Source organism: Manis javanica, chromosome 5 (assembly GCF_040802235.1).
Source record: "Manis javanica isolate MJ-LG chromosome 5, MJ_LKY, whole genome shotgun sequence".
In the NCBI taxonomy this organism is placed as follows: Eukaryota; Metazoa; Chordata; class Mammalia; order Pholidota; family Manidae; genus Manis; species Manis javanica.
The window spans coordinates 129,716,803-129,740,078 of NC_133160.1; the positions used below are offsets into that span (position 1 = coordinate 129,716,803).

Consider the following 23,276-nt stretch of genomic DNA (forward strand, 5'->3'; position numbering starts at 1 on the left):
AGTAAGATGCTATAGAATTACTACTTGTCTTCTCTGTGCTATACTGCCTTCCCTGTGCCACCTGCTGTATTATGTGTGCTAATTGAAATGCCCCTTATCCCTCCCTTCCCACCTGCATCCCCCTAGTCCCTTTTGCTTTGGCAACTGTTAGTCCATTCTTAGGTTCTGTGAGTCTGCTGCTGTTTTGTTCCTTCAGTTTTTGCTTTGTTCTTATGCTGCACAGATGAGTGAAATCATTGGTACTTGTCTTTCTCCATCTGGCTTATTTCACTGAGTATAATACCCTCTAGCTCCATCCATGTTGTTGCAAATGGCAGGATTTGTTTTCTTCTTATGGCTGAATAGTATTCCATTGTGTATGTGTACCACATCTTCTTTATCCATTCATCTACTGATGTACATTTAGGTTGCTTCCATTTCTTGGCTATTGTAAATAGTGATAAACATAGGGGTGCATATGTCTTTTTGAGATTGGGCTCCTGCAGTCGTAGGGTAAATTTCTAGGAGTGGAATTCCTGGGTCAAATGGTGTTTCTGTTTTGAGTTTTTTGAGGAACGTCCATACTGCTTTCCACAATGGTTGAACTAGTTTACATTCCTACCAGCAGTGTAGGAGGGCTCCCCTTTCTCCGCATCCTCGCCAGCATTTGTTGTTCCTATTCTTTTCTATGTTGACCATATTTTATAGGAATTTTAACATTTGAAAAAAATGTTATATTCTTGAGACTAATGAAAGTAGAAGGGGTTTGAGCTGAAAATTAAAATGTTTTATTTCTCTTTTAAGGCAAAATTGATGTTTCTGAGTTAAACAAGATTTACTTAAACTACATAAACTTGAAGTCTGAATGTAAGCTCAGCGGAAAAGAGGAGCTTTGGGAAAACTTACAGCATTTGTGGAAGGTACAACTTTTAAGATACAGATTTTTTATAATAAGGGGGTCATATTATATATTTAGAGAATGGTATAGTGTCCTAATAAGTCAGATAAGATTTTCTAAGAATATTATTGCTGCCCAGATGTATAGCTTTGTTTATTCTATTTGTATTAAAGGTTAGGTTCTCTACTGTAAGATTAGATTAAGACCCCCATGAAGAAATTTATTGGAAGTGAGGTGATCATAAAAAGCACAAGTAGACAAAACTTATCACAACATAACTTTTCCCTAAGAGGTGCAATGGAGTTCAGTAACACACTTGCCAGAGTTGAGAAAATAGCCAAATCTTACTATACCACAGTTTGTGGTATGAGAACTTATATTACATTAATCCAGAAGAACTTTTAATAACAACATGAGTTTCTGCTGAAGGGAATTTGTACATACAGATCTTGGCTTAGGATGGGATTATGTTCCTGTAAAGTCATTGTAAGTTGAAAATACAGTAAATGAAAAATACACTTAATACACCTGACCTACTGAATATTTTAGCTTAGCCTAGCCTACTTTAAACGTGCTCAGAACACTTACATTAGCCTAAATTTGGCAAAATCATCTAACTCAAAGCCTATTTTATAATAAGGTGTTGAGTATTTCATGTAATCTATTGAATACTGTACTGAAAGTGAAAAGCAGAATGGTTATACATGTGTTGGTTGTATACCCTTGCATTTGGCTGACTGGGAGCTGTGGCTCACTCTCTGCACAGCATCATGAGGATGAGGATATCATACCATGTATTGCTAGCCTGGGAAAATATCAAAATTCAGAATTCAAGTACAGTTTCTACTGAATGCTTATTGCTTTTGCACCAACATTAAGGTAAAGAATTCATAAGTCAAGCTATTGAAAGTCAGGGACTGTGTGTGTGTATAAATAATATGTAGCAAACAATTTTTAAAGATTCTTTTGAAATACATATTTTTAATACAACCGTAGGTCAGTTTTTCTTAGAATGTAAAGTTTTCTAAAAGGGTTCTGAAAAGAGGGTGTGATTGTATATATATAGTCTCATCTGAAAATAGAAAATATCCAGATAAAAGTCTTATCTACTTTATTTTTAGATTCTTGGAAAATAATTTTGATTTATGTGAAACAAATGGAGATAAATATTATTTCCATATTATATGAAATATTAGTATCTTGTGGGCTAATTGTAAATTAGATGTTTTTATAATTCTATTCCCTATTTTATGGCTAAATCATTAGTTTAAACTACTGTAAAGGAAAATATAATTTGCAGTTTTAGAGTAAGTTTGTGACAAAATTGGTAGCATAGTGATGATCTCCTTTACTATAAAGAAAATAATTTTAAAACATAGTTTAGTTACTAAAAATGTATTGTATATCTTATGTTCATATAATTAATGTAGGTATACTATCATCTCTCTATATATTACTTGTAAATGTTGAATTCTTTTGGTTTTAGGCCTTTACGTCACCATATTTCTCCCTTCTCTCATCTGTAGTGTGTTCTGAGTCTCTCAGAAGATCCTTTGAAGGTTCCTGATGACTCACTCTTCCTAAGCAGTGGTGGAGATTCCTTTAAGTCTATACGGCTCCTCAGTGAGATTGAAAAACTTGTTGGCACATCCATACCTGGGCTTCTGGAAATTATTCTTAGCAGTTCTATTTTAGAGATTTACAATCACATCCTTCAAACAGTGTTTCCAGATGAACATCTGACACTTATCAAGAATTATGCCACAAAAAGAAAATTCAGCAACGTTAATCAAGAGGAACCCAATGGAAAATCTTTACATCAAAAATCTGTCATACCTTTAAATTATGACAATGAGAGAACTGCTTTTATTGCACTGAGCAGAGGGGGTCAGATTTTATCTATGAATACTGCTCTGAATACGACTAAGTTAGGACATTGCCCTTCAGTCTATTCTAATGATTTAATTTCACAGACAAATAGTAAACACATGAAAAGCTTAAATCCTTCAGCTCTTACTGGGGAGTCAAAAGATCCATCCTGTGTTGCAGAAGTTTCTGAAGAGGGACCACTTCTGACAGGGACAGAAAAAATGGAGTTACGTGTGAGGTGGAGGTCAGACACAGGGAAATGTGTGGATGCGTCACCTCTAGTTGTAATACCAGCTATTGATAAGTCATCTGCAACTGTGTACATTGGGTCCCATTCTCATAGAATGATGGCAGTTGACCTTTACTCTGGAAAGGTGAAATGGGAACAGATTTTGGGAGGTCGAATTGAATCTTCAGCATGTGTATCTAAGTGTGGAAACTTTATTGTAGTGGGTAAGTTTCTGGATTTGACGTTTACTGAATTAAATTTAATTACTATATGATAATGCTAATAAGATCAAGTTAATACCTATGCATGGTGGGCTTGTTTGCTCTCAAAGAATAATAGTTGACCATAGTTGATTCACAGTGTGGGCCTTCAGTTAGAGTCCCTGGATTTGAACTTAGCTCTAAAGCTGTTACTTGCTTTGTAACAAGTTGCTGCACATTTTAGAACTTCAGTTTTCTCATGATTATATGGCCATAATAAATAAGACATGTTGCTGCATCACAAATTATCCCAAAAGTTAATGGTTTAGAGTAACAAACATTTCTCATAGTTTCTGTGGATCAGTACTTTAAGAGATTAGCTGGAAGTTCTGGCTTGGGGTCTCGTGGCTGGAGCCATCTGAAGGCTCGACTTAGGCTAGAAAATGTGCTAACAAGATGGCTTGCTCACTGCTTCTAGCAGAAGGCTTCATTCAGTTCTTTGTGGTTCCTGGCAGGAGGCTTCAGTTTCTTGCCACACAGGCCTCTCCATCAGCCGCTTGAAGGCCCTCACAACGTGGCAGCTAACTTGCCTTTAAGTAATCCAAGAGTGAGCAAGTGAGGACGAATGCAGTACTTTTACAACTTAGTCTCCAATGTTTCACACCATTATTTCTGCTTTATTCTATTCATTAGAGGCAGGTCATTAAGTCTGGCCCACATTCAATAGGAGGGCAATTAGGCTCCACTTCCTGAAGACTACCAAAGAATTTGTGGACATGTCTTAAAACCACTGCAATCATCAAAGAGCATTTGAGAGGATTAAATGAGATAACTGCTTATGAATCCTTTAGTGTATTGCTGGGTACAAAGTGCTTGTTAGATATTAGATACTAGCTGCTACCCATTAAGATACTAGATACTACCTCTACCTTACTAGGAATATGGGAGTCCAGGTGTAGTGCCTCTCCTTGATTTATTCCTCTTTTTACTCCCCCAGCTACAGTATGTGTTTCACCTTATATACTCATGGAATCTTCACCAAAGCTTTTCAGACTAAGTAGTTAGGAATATATCCTACTTGTGCTACCCTAGCTGGGGTACTACTTGAATGTGCATTTGATCATTACCCTTGAACACCTACACTTTGAAAATTATACTGTAGGAAACTCAGTTGTACTTGTGAATGATCTGAGTAATCCCCATCCATTAAATTCAGCTCATTGAAGTTACTGTTTATATCCCAAGTATCTAGGCTTGAAGCCTGTGGTACATGGTGGTCACTCAGTAATTTAAGCATTTTTTTATTAACATATAATTTATATACAGTAAAACCCTTTTTAACATGTAGTTCTGTGTTTTGACAAATGCATACTGTCATATAACCACTACCCCAATTGAGAGTGTTACCCCTGAAAGTTCCACATCACTTTGTAGTCATCCCTCCTCCTAGTCCTAACCCCCAGGCAATTGCTAGTCTGTTTTCTGTCCCTCTAGTTTTGCTTTTCCTAGGAAGTCATGTAAATGAAATCATACAGTAGTGTTTTGAGTCTGGCTTCACTTAGCATATTTGAGATTCATCCATATTACCATATTTATCAATAGTATTTTTGCTGAGTATCCATTCCATTGTGTGGATATACCACACTTTTTTTATCCATTCACATTTGGGTTATTTCCAGTTTTTGGTAATTGTGAGTCAGACTGTTATAAGCATTTGTAAATGGGATTTTATGTGAATATAAGTTATTTCACTTGGGTTAATACCTAGGAGGGGAGGTTGTATGCTAAGTGTAAGGTTTAACTTTATAAGAAATAGCCAAATTATTTCCCAGATGACTGAACCACTTTGCATTCCCACCATTGATGTATGAGAGGTCCAGTTGCTCCACATTCTTGTCAGCACTTGGTATTGAGTTTAAAGATTTTTTTAGTCATTAAGATAGTTATAGACTAGAATTTCACTGTCATTTTAATTTGCATTTTCCTAGTGACTAGTGATGTTGTAACTCTTTTTATGAGCTTGTTTGCCATCCATATATCTTTCGGGTAGTGTCTGTTCAGATCTCTTGCCCATTTTTTTAATTGTTTGTTTTCTTACTGGGTTTGATAATTTTTGATATATTCTGGATACAAGTCTTTCATCAGATAGGTGTTTTGCATGTTTTCTCCCATTGTGTGGCCTGTTTTTTCATTCTCTCATAGTATCTTTTGAAGAGAAGCTCTTAATTTTTTTAATTTTTATTTAAAAACTTTTTTATCAAGATATTATTGATGTACACTCTTACGAAGGTTTCACATGCAAAAACAATGTGGTTACTACATTTAACCATATTATCAAGTCCACACCCAAAACCCAATGCAGTCACTGTCCTTCAGTGTAGTAAGATGCCACAGATTCACTATTTGCCTTCCCTGTGTTACACTGTTTTCCCCTTGATCCCCCCACACCATGTGTACTAAACATAATACCCCTCAATCCCCTTCTCCCTCCCTCCCCACCCACCTTCCCACACCCCTCCCCTCTGGTAACCACTAGTTCCTTCTTGGAGTCTCTGAGTCTGCTGCTATTTTGTTCCTTCAGTTTTGCTTCATTGTTATACTCCACAAATGAGGGAAATCATTTGGCACTTGTCTTTCTCCATCTGGCTTATTTCACTGAGCATAATATCCTCCAACTCCATCCATATTGTTGCAAGTGAAAGGATTTGTTTCTTTCTTATGGCCGAATAGTATTCCATTGTGTATATGTACCACGTCTTCTTTATCCATTTATCTGATGGACACTTAGGTTGGAGAGGCTCTTAATTTTATAAGTTCAGTTTATCTTTTTTTTTCTTTTATGGATCATGCTTTTAATGCTATATCTAAGAAATCTTTGCCTAACCCAAGGTCACAAAGATTTTCTATGGTAACTGAACTGAACTGAAGGAAATGTTTTATTATCCAGCTGAGTCCTGGGGTGCTTCACTATGTAGGACATTTTTCTTCACCACCACTGAACAGGCCACTCTCTTGCTACTAAGTAGTAACTGCCAGAAAAAAAAACAGCACAGCAGTCATTTTGGAAGTTGGGCCTCAGGTGAGCAGCAGTGGGTTATAACCATAGACAGAACCATCTAGATGGAGAGAGGCTCCATCTGGAACCTAATTCTGTAGGCTAAAGAATTATTTTTCCAATGACATATCTAAATCTCAATGCCCAAATTGAACTTCCCTGATTTACAAGTACTCCAAGAAACCTGAGTAATCTCTTTGTGGATTTTGACCCCGTTTCCTCCTGGCCTATTTGGCTATACCAAGTCAGGGACTCCTGCCTTGTCTTCCCACCCACAAAGGAAAAGCATTGTGGTGTGGTTGTTAGGAGCACAGGCTCTGGAGCTTGACCTCTTAGATCAAGTCCTGGTTCTGTCATTTATTATCTGAGTAGTTGTAACTTAGTAACCTAATCTTTCTGTGCCTCAAATTGGTCACCTATAAAATATGTTAGCACTTCCTTCACTATGAGAATTACATGAGGTAAAAGATGTAAAATTCTCAGAATAGCACCTTTTACAAGGTAAAAGCTCAAACGCTGGTTATTGCTAATGTTAGCATTTCTTGAACACCTGTACACTGGGCATTTATCCACATTATATTAATTATCACAATAACCTTGAAGTAGATATATCCACATTCAGCAGAAAAATAATCTGAGGCTTAGTGATGCTGGGTAATTTGCCCTAGGATAATAGATGTGGGATTTTAATCCGGGTCTGTCAAAGCCTCTGTCTGCTGCATGATGCTTCATTGTGTTTTTGGTAGTGAAAAATAAGGTGTACCTACTAAATAGGTATTTTACACAAGTGATTACTATTCGATTTGTGCTTTATATTGCTGAAATTGAAATCTGAGCTGAACATAGAGCCCAAGTATGGAATATAAATAGGCATGATTTAGGCTAAAGAATTATTTTCCAGTGACATATCTAAATCTTGTCTTTTATATTGTTTTCCATTAGGCTGTTATAATGGGTTAGTTTATGTTCTGGAAAGTAATAGTGGAGAAAAATACTGGACATTCACCACTGAGGATGCTGTCAAAAGCTCGGCAACTATGGATCCAACCACAGGAGTCTTTTACATTGGATCTCATGACCAGCATGCATATGCTTTGGATATTTATGTAAGAATTCATCTTATCAGTCTCCTGCCTTAAGGGTAGGAGAGCATGGAACTTTGTCAGGTGCTCTTGAGTAGGGAAGCAGGGATTAACTATTCTAACTTCCTTCCAATGTCACAAATAAGTTTGTTACTCAGAGTTTTGAAAGAAAGATCTTAGTATTACCATCTTGACAACAAAAAAGAATCATAAAGGAAAATAACAAATAAGACCTGATTAGATACAAAAAAGAATCATAAAGGAAAATAACAAATAAGACCTGATTAGATAAAGAAATTTATTAATTAAAAAAATAAGTTGAAGAAAAACTGAAACAAATTTGTCAGTTAAAACTCATTAATTAAATAAATATAAATGAAAGTAGCAAATATGAATTAATAGGAAAAATATAAAGACCCAGCTAGAAAAATAAACAAGGGGTTTAAATACGTAGGACTCTAAAGAAGAAATGGCCAGTAGATACATTTAAATGCTTCATACCTTTAGTAATCAAAGGAATGAAAATTTATGAGATAAACAAATGGTATTAGATTAGAATGATAAGCTGGTGAGAGTGGTGGGAGGTTATACTTAGTGAAGTCTGAGGAAAAGAATTTGTCCATAGGTAACTTTCATATCCTTTGATTCAGTAAAATTCTTCTGGGAATCTATCCTGGCAAAATAATCAGAAACATGGACAGATATGTGTAACAAGATGTCTATTTCCAGGCTGTTTATAACACCAGGAAATTAGCTTCAAACAAGGGAACTCAAATAATAAGGTAGAGAGATGATATATTTTATGTTCAATAGGATATTCATTAAAGTTGCTTAAAGGGTTTTACCAAATAAGTGAGCTGAATTAGATACGAAGTGCTTAGTCAGGATGATTTCAACTATACTAAATTTTTTTTTGTGTGTGTGTATAATGAAGGTTTAAAGGGGAAAATGCTAACTTGTTAACAGTGGTTATGGGTGGTGGCTTTGTCTTCTTACATAAAAGTTGATTTTCTACAGTGGGCTTGTATTAGTTTTATAGTAAAAATAAATTAATTAAGTAGGCGTAACATCCTGAAGGGTAGGATATGTGGATTTGTTAACCACTAACAGAAACCAAGTAATGTACTTTCTTATTTGCAGAAAAAGAAGTGTGTTTGGAAGTTAAAATGTGGAGGAACTGTCTTCTCTTCTCCTTGTTTGAGCCTGCTTCCACATCATTTGTATTTTGCTACACTGGGAGGACTTTTACTAGCTGTAAATCCTGTAGGCACAAAATTATATGTATTGATTTTATTATCTATTTTTCTTTAAGTCTTTTATTTCTTTGAATTATGAAAATTTTAATAGATATAGTCCAGATGTCACTGTACCAGAACTCATTAAAAATGAAGTCTAGAAAGATGAGAAAATATAAGTTCTGTATATGTCTTTCATGTATTTTTTAAGTTGGCAGAATTTTACCTCAGTCATATTATAGCTTTGAATGGTCTAAGGATAGAGGTTATATGCTAGTTCCTTCTTTCCTGGTTTTATTGCAACTTTTTATCTTAGCTTATAAATAGCACTGATTAATTCTGTAGCTGTGTATGTATGTGTGCTGTCTTCGTTTATAATGTCAGCATGCCATATCAGCATTTTCTGATGTTTATAGCTTTGCCTCTGGGAGATTTATGAGTTTGTTTTATAAAGGGAAATTGATAGTAGAATGAATTAAATGTTATGAATTACTTTTTGCCTGTGACAGGCCACAGGGAACAGAGTTTGGAAACATTCCTGTGGAAAACCACTCTTCTCCTCTCCACAGTGTTGCCTACAGTATATTTGTATTGGCTGTGTAGACGGGAATTTACTCTGCTTTACTCACTTTGGAGAACAGGTAAAAGTTTCTAATGCTGTTGTATATTTCTCAAAGGCATAGTAGTTGGTGATAACTAAAGTAAAATTTTATATGTCATTATTCAACTTGTGTTGAAAACTATTTCTATTTTAATTGTCAAGCCATAGGCTTCTTTATTTTTGGATGATGCTATAGTAGATTTAAGATTCCATCTAAACATTGTTGTGCTTGTGCCATGCCCTTACCCCACTTTTTAAAATATTACCAGTTTTTAGTCAGTTTTATTGTAACATCTATTGAGGTTTTGAAAATTTAAAGAATCCTTTGCTTTTTCTCTGAAAACCCAAATCTGTTGCATAACCTGCATTCAATTATATGAGGTCTTGTCTTCAACTTCATAACTCACAGGGCAGGCTCCTTCTGGGTTATATTAGATCTTTTTTGTTCAGAGCATAATCTCCACTTCTTTAAGGAGCCACTTCCGTAATTTATGGTACAACCTCAGTGTGTTTGATTTGGGGGATTATTTCATGGACTGGAGAGTATGCTAGTTCCAATCTAAGGTAGTTCATTGATGGCTAGGCTTGATACTGGGTGCTGCTTATTCTGTTTTTACCCCTCAGAGCAGTTCCTTTTCTGCTCTGAGTGACAATTATCTTTTGATGAAATCTTTTATTAGGTCCATTTAATATTTTTATTTACAAATTAGTTTTAATATATTCTCACCTTTAATTCCCAAGAAGTAAGAAGCAAATTGTATTACTACTATTTTTTTGGATGAGCCGTAAAAAGATGAAAGTGATTTTGTCCAAGTCAGGCACAGCATTAAGATTACAAATCATATTTTGTGACTCTGCCCACTGCTTTTACAGTGTTTGCTCTTTACTATGCTGCTGTTAGTGTGCATTTGTAAACACTACCTTAGACTGGCCTTTACTTCCTTGTGTCCTTTCTTCAAAATACTGGCCAATTGGTTTGTCTGTAGTGGCTTTGGAATAAGCAATCCAGTTGCATTCTCTTGGATGTAGCTGTCCAGTTTTCCTAACACCAGTTATTGAAGTGACTGTCTTTTCTCCATTGTATACTCCTGGCTCCTTTATTATATATTAATTGACAAATAGTATATATCCATAGGGCACACACACAACTCATAGCTTTTTAAACTTTAAATTACTGCACATAAACTCTTCTTTCAGCCTACTTACTTCCTTCTCCTTACATACATTAGGAGAACAGAATAAGATAGTTTTTAATAAGATACAGTAAAAACTCAAGGCAGTTGTATCTTTGAATTCAGTACCTCTGAACATACTAGTAATAAATTTTTTCTTGCCTTTTCATTTTTTTAAATTGATGTATAGTTGATATACAATCTTATATTAGTTTCAAGTATATAACACAGTGGTTCAAGTTACCCACATTATTAAATTTTCACCCCAACTAGTGCAGTTACTATCTGTCAACATGGAAAGGTGTTACAGAATCAGTGGCCACAGTCTTCATGCTGTACTACTATCCCCACGACCAACTTATGATTGAGAATTTTTGGGCTCCTTTATTATTCCCCTCACTTTTCCCTACCTGTCCACCCTAACCCCTCCCCCATGGTAACCACCAGTGTCTCTGAATCTACTTGTTCATTGTTTTGTTTTTATATGCCACAAGTGAAATCATATGGTATTTGTCTTTCTCCACCTGGCTTATTTCACTGAGCATAATATCCTCTAGGCCCATCCATGTTCTTGCAAATGTAAGGATTTCATATTTTTATGGCTAAATAATATTTCATTGTGTTTATGTACTGCATCTTTATCCATTCATTTATTGATGGACACTTAGGCTGTTTCTGTATCTCTGCTATTGTAAATAATGTGGCAATAAGCATAGGGGTGCGTATGTCTGTTTGAATCAAGATTTTGTTTTCTTTGGGTAACTTCCTAGAAGTGAGATTTTTGGATCATATGGTATTTCTATTTTTAATTTTTTGAGAAACCTCCATACTGCTCTCCAGAGTGGCTTCGCCATTTACATTCCCACCAACAATGTAGGAGGGTTCCCTTTTCTCCTCCTCCTTGCCAACCCTTGTTATTTTTTGTCTTTTGGATAGTGGCCGTTCTGACTGTGAGGTGACATCTTATTGTGATTTTGATTTGCATTTCACTGGTGATTAGTGATGTGGGAGCATCTTTTCATGTGCCTGTTGACCATCTGTATTTCTTTGAGAAAAATGTCTGCTCAGGTCCTCCAACTATTTATTTATTAATTGGGCTTTTTTTGTTTTGTTTTGTTTTTTGCTGTTTAAGCGTGTGAGCTCTTTATATATTTTGGATGTTAACCCTTTATCAGATAAATCATTTCTGAATGTATTCTCCCATACTATAGGTTGTCTTTTTGTTCTGCTGTTGGTGTCCTTTGATGAATAGAAGCTTTTTAGTTTGATGTAGTCCCGCTTGTTCATTATTTTATTTTGCTTCCCTTGCCTGGGGAGATGTGTCCAGGAAAAAATTACTCATGCTTAGGTTAGGTTCAAGAGATTTTTGCCTTTTTTAAGAGTTTTGTGGTTTCGTGCCTTACATTTAGGTCTTTAATCCACTGTGAATTTACATTTGTGTATGGAGTTAGATAGTAATCCAGTTGCATTCTCTTGCATGTAGCTGTCCAGTTTTCCTAACACCAGTTATTGAAGTGACTGTCTTTTCTCCATTGTATACTCCTGGCTCCTTTATTGTATATTAATTGACAGGTATGTGAGAGTTTATATCTAGACTGTTTATTCTGTTTCATTGATCTATGGTCTGTTCTTGTGCCAGTACCATACTCTTTTGATTACAATAGTTATAGCTTGAAGCCAGAGAATGTAATACCTCTAGTTTTGTTGTTCTTTCTCAGCATTGCTTTGGCCATTTGGTGTTTTTTCTGGTTCCATAGGAATTTTAGGATTATTTGCTATTGATATTTTGACAGGGCTTGCATTGAACCTGTAAATTGCTTTGGGCAGGATGGCCATATTGACAACATTAATTCTTCCTATCTATGAGCATGGGATAGATTCCATTTATTGGTGTCTTCTTTAATATCTCTTATGAGTGTCTTACAGTTTTCAGACTACAAGTCATTCAACTCCTTGGTTAGGTTTATTCCTAGGTATTTTATTCTTTTTGATGCAATTGTAAATGGAATTGTTTTCCTGGTTTCTCTTTCTGCTAGATCATTGTTTGTATACAGGAATGTGACATTTCTGTGTATTAATTTTGTATCCTACAACTTTGCTGACCCCATAATAACTCTTTCTAAAATGGAGTTTAAACTTAACTTTATCTCATAGTAGCACAGCAGTGACACATGTAGTAAGAATGTTCCAGTGTATTTTGTCCTAGACTTTACCACTGGGAGAAAGGTTTAATATGGGGATATTACTTTTCAGAAAAAGTCATTTTCTCTATGTGTAGTTACCATTCAACAGCCTACATCTCTTATATATTTAAGAATTTCATAACCTTTAATCTACAGGAGAATTGTTAAAACTGGATGAATGAAATATTTTTGCCTTTATCACTCTTCAGGTTTGGCATTTCTCTACCCGTGCACCAATTTTTTCATCCCCATGTACTTCAGCATCAGAGCAAGAAATATTTTTTGGTTCCCACGATTGCTTTATCTACTGTTGTAGTATGAATGGTCACCTCCAGTGGAAATTTGAAACTACGTCAAGGGTGTATGCAACACCATTTGCTTTCCATTACTGTAATTATAGCAATGAAATGTTTCTGGCAGCAGCATCTACTGATGGTAAACTGTGGATCTTGGAATCTAAGAGTGGACAGTTGCAAAGTGTATATGAACTTCCTGGAGAAGTTTTCTCATCTCCTGTGGTCTGGGAATCAATGCTCATTATTGGATGTAGAAATAATTATGTTTATTGTCTGGATTTATTGGGTGGCAAACAAAAATAATCAAGTGCAGTCGCTATTAAAATATATCTTAAATGTTTAAAAATATTTTGCCACCAGGGAGCATGTAGTCTTGTTTTACACTAAAGATTATGTTTGCTTAAGAAACTTGTCTATTATATTTTACTGGAGAATAACCTATTTTATTTATTGTAGGAGCAACAAAAACTTTTTAAAGTTACAGAACAAAATATCAGTGTATTCAGGAGCACTTTCTTTTAATTTAGGCTATAGATAATATACTTTGGAGTTTTGTTTTTGTTTTTATTTTTTTATAGAAGACTTCTGTGAAGATGATGATCACATATACTCAGTGGGTTAAAAACAGTCTGTGATATAATATAATATATATTCACTCATTTACAGAGATCCACACAAAAGATTTTCAAAGGAAGGATGTATTTATCAAATTAGTTTACTTATTTAGTATTTTTAGATGAACAAAATACCAATATTGAATTATATTTATAATACACACTGTAGTTTCAAGTTGATATAACCTCTTTTTTCAACTTTTGATAATCTTTGGTGAATATTTTTATACCTGTTTCTCCATTTACTTGATTTTGGTGTTGTAACACCTTTTGTTGTTCAGTGGCTTGGAGATAGGGAACACAGTGAAAACTGGAAAAGGGAAAAAAAACCTCTATAAAGTATCATGATTTCTCATGTTTACCATTTTGGACTGAAACTGCTTTTCCAGTCCCACAGCAGTTTGCTTATCCATGCATTTGCCTGGTATTAAGTTATCCCTGTGAACTGTACTTCCTCCTGGTAGCCATGCCCTTTGTGCAGTCCCCTTCTCTTACACCTGGGCTGGGCCTATGGTTTGCTTTAACCAACAGAATGCAGTGGAAGTGGCACTGTGCACTTCGGAGCCTAAGCTCTAAGAAGGCCTGGCTTTTGTGGGATCCCTGAGCTGCCACGTAAGTCTGCCATCCTGCTGGAGGGTCTGTGGTAAGGGAGTGGCTCTGATACTAACAGCACTGAGAACCAAGGAAACCAGTTCACAGTGAAGCTATGGCCCCAGCTTGCCAGCCAACCCCTAGCTGTTCAGCAGTCCTGGTATTGGACATTTAATTCTTTACCCACAGAATCATGAGAAATAATAAAATGGCAATTTTTTTAACCACTAAGTTTTAGGGTAGTATGTTATGCCACAATGCATCACTGCAACAGAAGCATTGTGTCACTTAAAATACTCAGCAGATGGAAAATAGATGGAAAAATAAATGTCTCAGTATTCCTAGTTTTCCTTGAAATTTCATGATATAATAGTTCAGGTAATAAAATACCCCTGTTTTTGTATGATAATCAGGAATTTGGATGCTAGTGGTAGTAATAACAACAGTGACTATTTAGGGCATGTTACATCCCAGACACTGTGCTAAGCTCTTAAAGTAACAGAAGTGCACTCTGTTGCCGACCTGTCCCCTAACTGTTCAGTCAACTGTGGTATCGTTTCATTTATCCACTTATTTGTCAGTAAAGCTTCAAATACCAAACATGCCAGAGTTCTTGGCTGCAAATTAGAGAAGCTGGCTCAGGCTATTTTAAGTAGAAGATAATTTTTAAAAACAATATTGAATAGTTTAGAAAACTGTGAAGAGGGCCAGAACTATAAGCCAGGAACAATGAATGTCTGAAATCACTGATTTTGGCCTGGGGAAGACACCACTACTGTCCTTGAAGCCCCAAACACTCAGCTTAAAGCTGATACACTGGACACCTTCCCACCACTGCCAGCCGTCCTCTCAGTTCCCCAACTCTGCTCATTTGCGCCCGGATCATAGTCCCTCCAATTCGAAGTGGAACAGGTTCCATGCCTGTGAGAAAGTATAGAAAGCGCATCATAGGAATTTCCCTGCCTCCTACCAAGACTCCTGAGCTGGAGATTTCCCCAGATATAGAAAGGGAAATTTCAGCATGCTGGCTGGCCAAAAGAAATGACCCATCTTGGTTTTAGTGCTTCTTAAACCTTAATGTCTGTACTAACCTGGAGCTCTTGCTAAAATGCTAACTGCTCCTGAGAGGGCTGGGAGTAGGGTGCTCTGCTTGAGCCATAGTGGAGCCTGAGGTAAAAGAAGTCGGTAGTACTGATCCTGCTTTTGTTTACATTTTGGTATTTGTTCACCATGAAATTTTCACTCATTTTGGTATTTTAAAATACTACATTAATGTAGTATTCATCTTGATGACTGAGTTTTTTGATATCTGGAGTGCCTCACATCATTTTGCCCTGTCTGGCCCTGTGAGTCAGTCGGTCAGGCCTGGGGCTCTGAGCTGCATTTTCACACGCTGCTGTCAGATCAGAGTTCCTGCCCATGCTGTTTTACGGCCCACACACTAAGGAGGCAGTAGGATCATTTTGTCTGACACACAGACCATTCACTTCCACTTTAGAATTGAGATAAACATTTTATTTGCCCCTTTTCATGATTTTTCTCTAAAAATTCCTAGAGTGAAAAATATAATGTACCATATAAAATGCCTCAATTTTTCTTTCCCAATAAAACTCTGTAAATATGAGCTTACTTGTAAATGGTCATTTAAATTAGTAAAAACTTCAACTTGAAAAGAAAAAGACATTCCATCAGTGATGACGACCTTAAGGTCATTTTTTATTGAAAGATCTTCTCCTTCAATAATGGACATTTTACATTAAAACTATACAACTAAAATCTTAAAATAACATTAAAATCACACTAAGGTATTTTCATTGGTAATTTTACTGTTCATAAAAATGTTGCAAGACACATAACTAATTTAGTTTCTGCTTTAAAATAAGCAATTACACTAAATGTCACAAGAGACAATGAATACATACATATTGGCTGATAAATGGCTAAAATAAAATGATAATTTAATAGTAATGTGTAAGAAACAATTGCACTTGAAAAATTAAAAAAGTAAACAAAAAACTCTAGTTTTATATGTATAAGTCTATGAACAAAGGTTAATCATCTGTATCCTTGCCAGGACAAGAGTACATTTAAATTAAAAAAACAATCATTCATATTTTTTAAAAGCCTGGAATTTTGTATATGTTTTTACAGAATTTTCCCCCACAGTTTGATCAGAAGAGACTGCAACACAACTAAAGCAAAGTAACACTTCACTGGTGTTTTGTGCAAATTTGGAGTAATTTTTACATGAAATACTGAACATGTACCCTTTAGAAATTTTTCAAAGTAAGTGCTGACTGTCCTTTCCTCAATATACTCTTCTTTTAAATACTTTGATGGAAACTTTCTGAGGTATGTTTCTACTTTGTATGGGCTGGGTGGTGTGTGAGCCAGTACAGAGTTGACTGTTTACTGTTTTTTGTTAATGATCTGATTTCTCCGCTTGTTCTCTGCCATCACTGTGATATTCAAAGCTGATAGGATGAAAGAAAAAGACAATTCAGAAAAATTACTGTAGCACTGTATATTCCAGGGCTCTAGATTTAAAGATTCTCACTAGTTATATTAGGAAATCATTGAAAGTAACAAATGCCTACATATTTGATTTAGAAATGAACATCAGTGTGGAAAACATGCAGTCGAATATTAATTGCTTCCCATAGCAATAAAAAAATTAGTTACACTGATTCTTAACAGACTGAAGGTCCAGTATATATAATATTATACCCAACTTGCAAGACTACAAGTATCCACTTGGCCTCACATGCCAGCTGCTGCCATGAGGCTGAGGCATTGTTTCCAGAAAGAAAATGGCAAGTATATGGTAAATAACTCTGCTGTCATTTTTTAAGGTAATGATAGAATAAGAGCACATTGCATGTTCAGTGGGCATAAAGGAAAATAGTGATGGATACTAATAAAATGTGTGTGGAGGCGGTGAGGAAAAAAGGATGTAATTCCCCTTATACTGGGCAAAGGATTTGTACTTACATTTTGGAGTCAGAATCTAAGAAAAGGAGGCTATGGTAGCACCATTAAATATGTAGTACTAGCAATGTGTAGGTTTGCCGGTATGTCTATGCTTCATGTAAAGTATATTTAGGGAAATAAAAGTGTATATACATGGCTTTTAAATCACCAAGTCCCTTCTTTGTATCACATGCATAATAACAAGGCCACTTAAGACTCTGGGATGTTTTTTAAAGGTAGCAAGGTGAATGCTCTACTAGTTATAAATGCTATTGAACATTTGACTCTATAAATATGAACTATGATTATGGTAAAGAGAAAGACTTCCCACAGTAAGTCTTTAGTACAGAGGCTCCAAATTTTGGCTTCCTGTCAACTTTCCCTAAAGACCTGGATGAATTTTCAAAGACATGTAATGTTAATAACATCTTGTGTCTTGTAAAAATGGCTGTTTTGTGTATGTAAGTGTCTGTGGAGGGGGGGGGGCGTATTTTTCCTGTCTCACTTTTGCTACTTTTGAGTGAAATGACCTTCCCCTTCAGAGACTTAAAGACTCGAGTATACTAGAAGCAGTATATCCCAGAGTTCTCAGCTTTTGGGATATATCAGAATTCATCTGAAGAATTTTTGCCAGAATATACACTCCTGGCCCATCCTCACAGTATTTGATTCAGTAGGCCTAGAATGGAGCCAGGACATCCGAAGAACTACTGCACGAGATGGGGATTCTCAAGACATGGAAAGAATTTGTGGCTTCTTTTATTCACCATATCAAACTAAAATGTTCTCTAGGAGCCAACTGGGCCAAATGTTTAACATGTCTTTAATGAGAGTACTGGCTTAACAGGGCCTGGAAAACAATGTGGTAGATGTGTGAATGGATTCACTTTCTGTGTTACAGTTTCAGGTTGGAGGAAATTCATGAAAACCAGACAGACATGGTCAGAGTCGGGAAACAGACCACTACTTGAAATTCCCAGTAGCTCCATTCAATAGAAGGGGCATTCTTGTTCCTATTATCTATATATGATTCTTTCACCATTACTGCAGAAAATGATAGAAATCCCCATATGGTAGGGTAAGTGTTTTGGATAAAAGAAATTGGAGTAGAGAATCAAAAGATCATTACAAAGATTGGCAAAAGTACATGGCTCACTGGTGTGTGGAAGGGCCATGAAATGGGCATGGCAGGCTCTCATGAGGAGTTCTTAGTTTGGAGATTCTGCTTTGTGTGGCCCTTCAGATGGAATTTTCTCTTTAGAACTAGGAGGAGCTCAAGGCACCAGTACCTAGGGCTGTGCAAATACACTCTTTATAAGGAACACCACCAGTTCAGTTTCTAAACATTATTTTAGTGCCTATAAAACATGCTGCTTTTCCCTAGCTTGCTTTCTTTACCTTGTATAAAAAATAAATAAAAAGGGCAAGAGAGGAGCCAGTAACTGGCAATAGGAATTGATAAGTCACTCTTTACTTAATAATCTGTGGACAGTCGCTCCAGGCCTTGGCTTTCCTTTTGGCTAGAGCCAACCAGGCTGGTTCTGTCGACACGGGGGCGGCATCTGGGGTAGAGAACCTCTTCGTGACTTCTTTCACCAGCTGCGTTGTGGGAGCGGAATCCGAGATCTCCACTGCGTTGCATTTTGAAGGGAAAGGAGAAAGAAGAGCCACATTTTGACTTAGCAGAAGTACAAGCTTCAGGAAGGAAAACCCAGAGGGACACTGGGCATCTTTGATGAGAAGAATTAGAGAAAGAAAGCTATGTTGCATACAGAATTAGGATGATCAGTGTGATCAGTTTTAATTTCAGAGGGTTTCTAGAAGCCTAACTTTTTGTACACAGAAGCTATGCCTGCATGATGGTAACAGAAGGTAAATTTTGGGATTCCAGTCATACTAGTCAATTCCATAAAGAAAAAGATCAAACTAGCAGTTTGAATTTTACAAGCTGGTGAAATAAAAAATTATCTCTTCCACCAAGTATATCCTAGATCCCTCCATGTTCTGAAGTCCCTGAATCTTGTTAGCTCTTGGGACTTTTCAAGTCTTGTTTAATAATTCCTTGGCATCATATCACTTTTTTTTACTAACCTTAGAGGCTTCTTAAAGTAAGGGTCCCTGTCTTTTCTTTGGGTCATATTTTAGTGTCTGCAGCAGTGGCCTACACATAGGCAGAACTCAGGAAATACTAAATGAGAAGACAAATAATTCAGAAAAAAGGCTAGCTTCATTCAGCTGGAGCCACTCTGAACTGTATTAACTCTTTGGTACTTCAGTAAGTTGGGCAGACAAAGGTGTGTGGTCTCTTTGGAGCTTTCACTTTAGTTTGAAAGAATTCTCTCTCTGACACATCCATGTAATGTTTAGAACACTTAATTCCTGAGTATAAGATCAAATGAAATAGTGCTCATGGAGGTTCATGAGAAATTATACAGTGTTCCAAAGTGGTTTTCAAATATAAAGTGTTTTTTTCCTCCTCACAAAATAGTAAAATACAGCTTTAATAGCAAGACCTCCACCTTCTCCTTCACATTCAGCTAGCAGGTAACAAAGGCATAAAAATGCCTGGGTCTGGGAGTTGTGTGCCCTCTGGGGAACAGGGTTGCCTCCAGGGGAAAACAGATCCCCAGTTTCCCTGGTAAGAAGCTTATTCAGATTCAACCATCCTCCAAGGATTTTTTAACAAGGAACTAATTGGAACATTATTGGATTATGTTACCATTTAACAAAATTTTTAAAAAGTGTGTCTTGTGTATCATGGACATATAAACACTACTGTTAATTAACATCGTGGACTTAGAGCTGAGAACCCTTGCACTCTAAAGTCACAGATGGTCAGAAACTTACTGTCTGAAACTCATCACTGATAAGGGACCAAACCACTTTTGCCTGGAGCATCTGAGTCAGGTGGGTCACTATGATTCAGATAAAGTTTCCATTTCCCACCCAGATCCAGAGCCCCAGGCAGAAGTTTTCAGAATCAGCCTCCACACATATAACTTTATAATGTCAAAGAAAATGGACCCTGAGTCCATGTTTCAGCTCAGGATTGATGTCAGACCCTATTATGTATACCCCTGCTTTGCTCTGAGCTTATCATACTACTACTACACTTGAATTTTTACCTTGACTTTATCCTTTCTCCCAAATCCTATTATAACCTTGTCTTTTCCTTTGTTGAGAAGGTTCTTTATGGTATGCAGTTTCCCTTGCCACATTTGGCAAGTTAATGTTGGGACTACAGGCAAGGGGGCAGAAGTGTCTTATTAAATGTTCAGGAATTAAATGAGCCAATTGATAGCCCATTGGTAGCCTGTAATCGGCCATGATGAGACTATGTACACCACGGGAAATGTCAAGTGCTACAAATCAGCTGTTTCCCCACTCCCTGAAGAGCGGCTTGTTAAACATTTACCATTGTGGGTAAAATTGTAATTTACCCAGAATATCTCACCTGGCTTTAGTACATATGCCTATCAACAGGAGCTCAAGGGTGAAGTATGGCTTTAGGAGATTTGCATAATTCCTCAAGTGTGGAGGGAAGGGCTTATCTGTACCTGAGGGGAGGGGCAGTTTTGCTGCTGCTGGAGCAGGAGAGAGAGATGGGTAGGACTGCAGTTTGTAAGCAATAAACAGGTTTTGAACTTTATTTCTCCCTTTGACTGATTTCGGTTTTTAGAGGTATTTTGCCCCGGGAATTCCTTTCCGTGGACCTAAAACCATCTACCACCGATGGGGGGGTGAGCTCCTGGTGGCCGATCAGATGAGCCTTCTCAATGTTTGTGGATGGGGTGATCAGACAGCCAATGGGTAAAACTGTAACATTTCCAGAATATCTCGCCTAGCTTTAGTACATCTGCATATCAATAGGAGTTTAGAGGTGGAAAGAAGTATGGCTTTAGTGCATTTGCATCATTCCTCAGGGGTGGAGAGAAGTTTATCTCCATATTAGTGGGTAATTACCTGGGCTAGGAGGGCTTACCTGTACCCAAGAGGTAAGGGGAACGTCAGTTTTGCTTCTGCTGGAGCAAGAAAGAGATGGCCCGGGACTGCAGCTTGTGAGCAGTAAACGGATTTTAAACTTTTTTTCTCCTTTTGACTGATTTTGGTTTTTAGAGGTATTTTGCCCCGGGAATTTCCTCTCCCTGGACTTATACAGCCTATGCCTCAAAATGCCGAACAAGCTGTGCTTTCTCACACTGGAGGAAATAAAGCACCTCTAAGAATACACCTGTAACTGTTGTTACAGATAAACTGCTACCTGTCACAGACGTAGGAAGAGTGTTGGCCTTTCTGAGCTGTTCTCTGCGCTCAAGCCTGGACACTGCAGTCTCTGGCTGCTGCTCCTCTGGCTGAGCTGGGGGCTTGTGCAGGGAACCATCTCTGCTGGCACAGCCGCTTCCAGGCTGCGGGCTGACACTGACCTGGGTGGGCAGAGAAAGTCAGGGAAGTGTGTTGTCAACCTAAGGACATGCAAAGACTGGCTGTGCAAGGTCTTGGGGTCTTCAGCCTGCCAGCCCCTAACCTCTTCTCCCAAAGGAGCAGCTGGACAGCACCTGGAAGCAATGTGTGCTCAACTCTGGCTCCCAACCATGGACCACCAGCCCAGCGCAAATTAAGGAGGACTGCTGCTTTCCTGGAAGAGTCCCCATCAAACAGCCTATAAAGCCAGGGCCACAGGGCAAGACTCCTGAATTCCTCCCAACTGCTCAGATACAATGGTCTTCATATTTCTCACATTACTGTTGTGTGTGTGGATCACTGCTACTAATCACATTGTGGATTCTGCCAAATCAGGTTAACCTAAGATATTAAGGAAACCAAACAAAATTTCTAATAGAAAATGCTTCCCTGGTTTTATAGCAGCCAACTTATTTCTTGTTCTAACCTTTGTAAGCATTCTCTGCCACTCCCAGCTAATTTTTTTTTTTTTAACCCTTGGGTGCTAAAGGAGAGCCAAGCCCGGGAAGGCAAAGTTGAAGCTGAAGACTGGATTACTCACATTCTCTTTGGAGAGTTTTTCTGCCTGTTTAGCCTCCCTGGCTTGCTTCCTCTCCTCTCGAGTCGCTTGCTGCTCCCGAAACCCCTTCTGCTTTTTCAGTGCTAGTGTAATCCACAGTGGCTGCGCAGCTTCAACCTTCCCCGCAGGCCTGGAGCCATCTAAAGAATGCCTGCTCTGAAGCACTGGCTTTTCTGCGGGAGAAGAAAGAACGTGGTAGTGTGATTTATAATACGTATTTGGTCTTCCTCCTGTTTCTGGCACAGACCTCCTAAAACTCTTGCAATTTCCTAAGTGCCCAAAGCACAAAGGAGTCTCTTGTTAATGAGGTGACTTTTAGACTTCCCTAAGGAAGGAGGCTGGCTCCCCAGGGAACCAACCATATGATTTGAGGGTTGGAACTTTCATTCCCACCTCCCAATGTCCAGGGAGGGAAGAGGAGTGAAGAATGAGTTCAGTCGACAATGGTTGGGGATTCGAAAATCATGCCTGTGTAATGAAGCTTCCATATGAACGTGAGGCACGCCCTGAGGGCATGGAGCTCTGTTCCTTCCTCATACCTTGCCCTATGCATCTTTTCATCTGACTGTTCCTGAATTATATCCTTTTATACTACACCAGTCATCTGGTAAGCAAAATGTTTCCCTGAGTTCATGAGTTGCTCTAGCAAATTAAACTCAAGGCGGGGGTCATGGGAACCTCTGGATTAAGTCAGTCAGTCAGAAGCACAGTTTACAACCTGGACTTGGGATTGGGATAAAACATGGGAACAGTCTTGTGGGACTAAATTCTTAAACTGTGGAATCGGATGCTATCTCCAGGTAGTGTCAGAATTCAGTTGAAATGTAAGACACCCAGCGAGCATCTTAGAATTGCTGAGTGGTGGTGGGAATTATAAGTGGGAAACTACCTCCCCAACCCACCCCTGTTGGGAATTGTGATCAGAATTGGTAAAGACAAAATAAGTTTTGCAGCAAAAATAGCTGCTCAATTATCTTGGTCCTTCACTTCTTAAAACTTATGACATATTAATCAGTCCATGAAATAATCAACTGTCCCTTCCTAAACTCTGTGCTCATGCCAGAATGACTCCATTTTTGATCAACAGAAAAAAACAGAAGCATTTCTTTTCCCTCAAATGAAGTAAAATAAATCTCCAATGTCATTACAATCTCAGGCCTGCAGGGGACCCAGACAGCTATCTGATTCATTGTTTTTTTTAAATTATTTTTCAATGGAAACATTTTCCCCTCAACATCCTATGTGGAACCCCTGTGTGTGAGGAAAAAGGGCGCTGCCCCAC

At 37.6% G+C, this 23,276-nt stretch overlaps 2 protein-coding genes across 12 annotated transcripts in view; one reads left to right on the plus strand and one right to left on the minus strand.

The window, feature by feature from the left end:
• AASDH (aminoadipate-semialdehyde dehydrogenase) overlaps positions 1-17,131 on the plus strand; it is a 63,549-nt gene extending 46,418 nt beyond the window's left edge. For all 7 annotated transcript variants that reach the window (XM_073237569.1, XM_017658423.3, XM_073237570.1 and 4 more), the window contains 6 exons: positions 784-899; positions 2,404-3,199; positions 7,173-7,336; positions 8,453-8,575; positions 9,057-9,188; positions 12,713-17,131. In XM_073237569.1, the coding sequence (XP_073093670.1) occupies positions 784-899; positions 2,404-3,199; positions 7,173-7,336; positions 8,453-8,575; positions 9,057-9,188; positions 12,713-13,102 (1,721 nt within the window). In that variant the 3' untranslated portion in view covers positions 13,103-17,131. The remainder of the gene's footprint in view (positions 1-783; positions 900-2,403; positions 3,200-7,172; positions 7,337-8,452; positions 8,576-9,056; positions 9,189-12,712) is intronic.
• Positions 17,132-17,287: 156 nt separating this feature from the next.
• The window catches only part of CRACD (capping protein inhibiting regulator of actin dynamics), a 306,858-nt gene continuing 300,869 nt past the window's right edge, over positions 17,288-23,276 (minus strand). For all 5 annotated transcript variants that reach the window (XM_073237567.1, XM_073237565.1, XM_073237566.1 and 2 more), the window contains 3 exons: positions 21,977-22,167; positions 21,236-21,398; positions 17,288-18,605 (listed from right to left, as the gene is read on the minus strand). In XM_073237567.1, the coding sequence (XP_073093668.1) occupies positions 18,445-18,605; positions 21,236-21,398; positions 21,977-22,167 (515 nt within the window). In that variant the 3' untranslated portion in view covers positions 17,288-18,444. The remainder of the gene's footprint in view (positions 18,606-21,235; positions 21,399-21,976; positions 22,168-23,276) is intronic.